Source organism: Phoxinus phoxinus, assembly GCF_949152265.1.
Source record: "Phoxinus phoxinus genome assembly, chromosome: 5".
In the NCBI taxonomy this organism is placed as follows: Eukaryota; Metazoa; Chordata; class Actinopteri; order Cypriniformes; family Leuciscidae; genus Phoxinus; species Phoxinus phoxinus.
The window spans coordinates 13,733,026-13,738,683 of NC_136880.1; the positions used below are offsets into that span (position 1 = coordinate 13,733,026).

Here is a 5,658-nt window from a genome sequence, read left to right on the forward strand (position 1 = left end):
CTAGTAAGAACTCTAGCGGCTGCATTTTGGACTAACTGTAGCTTGTTTATTGAGGATGCAGGACAACCAGCTAATAGAGCATTACAGTAATCTAATCTCGAGGTCATGAATGCATGAACTAATTTTTCTGCATCAGAAACTGATAGCATATTACGTAGTAGGGGTGTGCAAAGCAGCCGATATTTGTATTTGTTGAGGGGGAAAAAGTATTTGTATTTGTATTCGAGTAAAATTCAAAATAGGCGTAAAAAAAAATTTGCGTTACACTTCTAATTTAGCTACGTTATAGTGTAAGTATTCTTTAATTATATCCATTATAATAATTATGGATATGCAATATTGGTTGATGTTTTTCCATAAATCCAGCAATGAAACAAGGAACGTCATTGAAAAGAAAATAACATAACAGCCATTACCTCATCCATGGTTAAACCAACAACTAATAAAATACCATTGTGAACATTATGAAGCCTACAGCCTACATCTTGCTGTCTGCAAAAGACAGAGTAACTTAAACGTACCATATAACTCCCACACGTGCATACAATTCGACACAACTACACAAGCATTTTTAACCGAACGTTAAAGTTACTCTATAAACAGCCTATTGTCTAAATTACCACGCTAAACAGCTGACTTAAACAGAGCGAACATGAGAGCACCCAACTGCAGACGTCAATAATACAGCGCAATGGACTAATCTCCCGATCAAACTCCGCCTCTCTAAAGTTATAAACTGCCTCAGGAACCTAGCCTGGGAAAACCCAGACCACTCTCAGTTGTAACTGAGTAAGGGTCTGGCAAAGCTCCATAGACAATTCATTTCCACAGGGGCGTCACCAACGGACGTCGGATAGATCTAAAACCAATCAGAGCGATGAATGACATGACGTATGCAGAGCGACGGAGAAACATCTCGAGACTCTCAGCAATTCTCTGTTTGTGTTAACGAAAATGACCATTTTACATCGCTTGAAACAGACGCGATAGCTGATTCGAACGAGTGATGTTGTGATGTTCCACGGCGGCATCCATGTCTGTAATGTACAAAATCTGCGTCACCGTCTCTGCTCTGTCGTCATCGTGTAAAACGTTTCTGATTGGTGCCGCGATTTCGGCGGATTGGAAATGGGTTTCAATGGGCTCTTTGCCAGACCCACTTGCAGAGCAAATCTAAATTTGCCGGAAGTGGTCTGGGTTTTCCCAGGCTATCAGGAACCCAGTTAAGGTACAAAAATCTATTCAACAAAAATAGTAATGGAGTTAAGTGTTTTTTCGCTCAGCCGAGCCCTCTCTGTTGCTGTGTGGAGCAGCCTGTATCCGTCACTCACTCACTCATCCGGGCACGCACTGCGGTCTCATGAGGAAACGCAGCTTTTTGATATAAAGCTTTTTCCTATTCCCGAATACAAATATTTTTAAAAGTATTTGTTCGAAATAAGTATTTGTAAAAAACACGTTATTTGTGCCTTTACGAATACCGTATTCGGATTCGGCTCCACCCCTATTACGTAGCTTAGCAATGGTTCCTAAGGTGGAAAAAGGCAGTTTTTGTAACATATGAAATATGATTTTTAAAAGACAGGTTGCAGTCTAGTATGACACCCAGGTCTTTTACTGTAGAGGATAAAGTAGCAGGACATCCTACTATGTTAAAGTTGTATTGTGAGAGGTTTTGTGGGCGTTTTTTTGAACCGATAAGTAGTACCTCTGTCTTGTCTGGATTTAATAAAAGAAAATTACGCGTCATCCAATCCTTTATATCTTTAACACACTCTGTCAATTTTGATAATTTAGCGTTTTCATCCGGCCGTGATGAAATATATATGTGAGTGTCATCATCATCATAACAATGGAAACTAATTCCATGTTTCCTTATAATATTTCCAAGTGGCAGCATATATATTGAGAATAATAGAGGGCCTAGCACAGATCCCTGCGGTACTCCATAGTTTACTGAAGTTATGATCGATTTTTCTCCATTTAAATAGACAAAATGGTAGCGGTCAGATAAGTATGATCTGAACCAGCTTAATGCTTGTCCTTGAACGCCAGTATAATTTTGTAGTCGATCTAAGAGTATTGTGTGATCTATAGTATCGAACGCAGCACTAAAGTAAAACGAGTATTGAGATACAGCCTTGGTCCGAAGCTAAAAGTAAATCATTAGTTACTACGTTTACAAGCTGTTAAAATTCGGGTTAACCCCCTGGGGTCGGCAATCACGCCGGCGTGATCTGCTCGCTTTTTTTCTTATCAGTGCAAAAGAGATTCAAAATACTTTGTTGGTTTTGATCTTACATTTAAGTGTTTTACATCATTCGATCCAGTTAAGTTTCTATTTTTTTTGTGTATACTCACAATAAAAACAAAGTGTTGTGTTTTTCGCCAAATAAAGAAAAATAAACATGATGCGAGTTCTGCCTTCTCTCTGTCAGGGAAGTCCATTCTGAAACGCGTCCAAAAATGAACTGTAACTCAGCGAATACTTGTCACTCAGGAACGAGACATTTGTCTTTATGAAGCTAGAATTCTCTTCTTTTAAATGAAGTAATTTATATTAAAAAACACATATTCTTAGTTTATGTAATCCGTTTGAAACCAAGGAGAGGCGCAGTTTTTCGTTCTCTCTTCATTATTTTTAATGAGCTGAGGCAACCACGCCCCCTGGCGCTATTCACATGCTAATAGTTGAGGTGATCTATAGACAAGTTTCCTGAGTGAAATAGGCGGGCCGCCATTAGCCTTTCACTCTGCCAACGACTTCCGGTTGTGTCTGCCAAGCACTTCCGGTTAGCGAGTTAGCGTCTTTTACTGTCTTTGGTTAGCGTTCAGAAAAAGTAAACTATGGATGGTGTTACACGACGACACGGCTCCGGGACATATTGTGCTGTTCGCGGTTGTAACAACTCGTGGCGATTGCTGAATGTTTGGTCGGAAGGAGAATGTTTCGACCATCAACCATCTACAAGGCGCCAATGTGGATGTGCTCCCCCGTATGCGTTGTATGAGAAGCCGAAACCAGATGTTGAATCTCGGAAGTGGCTAGCGGCTTTGAAGTTGAAGAATCCGCCCAAAAGATTGTTTGTTTGTTCTTATCACTTCATTGACAAAAAGCCCACAGAGGAAAACCCTTTCCCGGAACTTTGGTTGGGATACGAGCGACCTCCCCAGCAAAAGAGGCGTAAACTCGACAGAAACACAAGTGACACGCAATCGGATGGTAAGTGTATCTTGATATTTTCATAGAAAAAAAAGTAAGTTAATACCTTTGTCCATTCCGAAGCTAATAATAGATATGTCAGGGGTGCGCACTTTGACGCTCTAGCGTCAGTCGACTTTAAAGGGTTAAAGCATGCTTTTAGTGCAGGCAGGCTAGAGGGGATTACTTTTTATTTTTATTAGTCTTCGTGTTCTGTTATAGATTAACACACGGATACATACAAACATCTTAATACAAGCATAAGATAGGCTAACGTACCTTCCAAAGCACGGCGGCTGCATGGCTACAGGAACGTCCAGGTCCGGCGATACAGGTACAGCCTGCAGTCTCCACATCTCCCGTCTTGGTAACCAAAACCCAGGCGTTATGCGCTGAATTATTAACGGACTGGCTTGGTTGAACATCGGCCTTTAGATAAATTAAACTGCCCATATCGTGTAAAAGTACACAGCCCACTTTGTCGGAATGGAGGTACTGAAACGCCTCTGAGCTTTTCAGGTTATTAATTGCATTCCCATCCACCGCCATGGAATCAATAAAATAAGAAAAAATCTTGGATGTTGTGATGCTGGGCCATATCGACATGTTGTCCGCCCATGATGTTACCTTACTTGGATGCGGAATGGTCAAAACACCATTTTTAACCAGATTTTCGGTTGAATGTTGCCATTCCAAAGCCATGTTTACACCACTACTCCGAACACTACCGGAAGTTCTTGGCAGAAACAGGAAGTAAACCGGAAGTGCCCGGGAAACTTGTCTATACGCATCGCACACGCCCTCCGATCAATGCCATGAAACACGCAGTTTCTTCGTCAGATTCACGGATAGTTCATCGCGTTTTGAGGATTCTCCGGTAAAGTCGTCCTCCAGATGATTATGGACAGCGAGGAAGAATTCACCTTTTCCTCAGAGAAACGGTTGCATCTCAGACGGAGAACGGCTGCATTTTCAAGAGCGAATTGATCCCACAGAGGATACAAGTTCGAGTAAGTTGTTTAGTGTTATATAATTCTTTTCTGATTATATAGAACTCATGTGAATTTTCAGACTATATTTTGCTTAGTTTTGGTTAGCTTTTGACATATTACAGGAAAGATTGCCTTACAATATCCCTAACATTTGTATATGGTCGTGTTTCAATGTGATATTACTCTCTAAACATATTTGTATTATATTTCAATCCGTTTTGATTAGCTTATGACACTGATTATCATGCTAAAAATACTGACTTTTGCGAATATCTGCTTAGGTGTAAATATGATTTCGTGCAAATATATTTCAGCCTCTGGTAAAATGTGATACTGTCTGAATACTAGACATTATATTTTTATATATAAATGTTCGGTTTTGGTTAGCCTATGACACACGCTAAAATATTGCCACAGATGATTGTGAATACAGGTGTAAATGTTTGAAATGCGTGCGCAGATAATGGCCATCAACAGCTCGCGATCTATGGCCCATAAATAGATATTTCTCCGTCCTATGGCCCATCAACAGATATATAGAATACATGCATTGTGCGTCCATACCCATTAATCGCCCATCTTTGGATAATGTATGCTAACACAGTTGTTTTTATTTTTTTAGGAATGTGTTTGCATCACACTCTCCTTCTCCAGCACCGCAGAGGACGCAGGTGTCGTTCAGTTCTCAATCGAGAATGATGGTAAGTGCACAGACGTAATATTTTACTGATGAAATGTAATTCTGTTTACAATATACATAATATACTCGTCATAATATACAAGTAGGGCCTACCTATTCTTGTGTGAAATTACAAAATCGGTTGTCTTTTTCTTAATCCATGGCCATAGTGATTGATAGCGATAATAATACAGTTTCTTTGATTGTGTTATCAACAGATGTGACAATGAACATGTCCAAGCACCGGTCCCGAAGAGAGCCATGGCAAACAAGCAACAGGTCCAAGTCCACCCTGTCATGGAAAACCGAGACTGATGTTGACATGGTTGCACAGACTGCGTGATTCCTGCCCGGGAAACTGGACCGCAAGTGACCTCTGTTTACTCGCATTCGCCCATGAGTCCGTTTGTAACAGTATACACTTTACCTTTCGTGTTAAGCTATATTGTTAGGAAAGATTTCTATTTTGAATAAATGCTTTTCTTTTTAATAATAATAATAATAATAACTGTTTTTCCAACATTGATAATACCTGATTATCAGATCATGATATTAGAATGATTTCTGAAGGATCATGTGACACTGAAGACTGGAGTAAGGATGCTGAAAATTCAGCTTTGATCAAAGAAATAAATTATATTTTAAAGTATATTAAAATAGAAAATCATTATTTTAAATTGTAATAATATTTCACAATATTACTGTTGTTTCTGTATTTTTTATCAAATAAATGCAGCCATCTTCCAAAAATATAAAAAATATTAAAAATGGTAATGTGTCCAAAC

General features: G+C 39.3%; 1 protein-coding gene across 1 annotated transcript; it reads left to right on the top strand.

Moving 5' to 3' along the window:
• Positions 1-3,502: 3,502 nt before the first annotated feature.
• On the top strand, positions 3,503-5,278 carry LOC306998958 (uncharacterized protein; the record flags this gene model as incomplete). Its single annotated transcript, XM_079613357.1, has 4 exons — positions 3,503-3,536; positions 4,097-4,212; positions 4,817-4,895; positions 5,092-5,278. The coding sequence occupies 4 exons, from the start codon at positions 3,503-3,505 to the stop codon at positions 5,214-5,216; spliced, it is 354 nt and encodes a 117-aa protein (XP_079469483.1). The 3' UTR covers positions 5,217-5,278.
• Between the last annotated feature and the right edge of the window lie 380 nt (positions 5,279-5,658).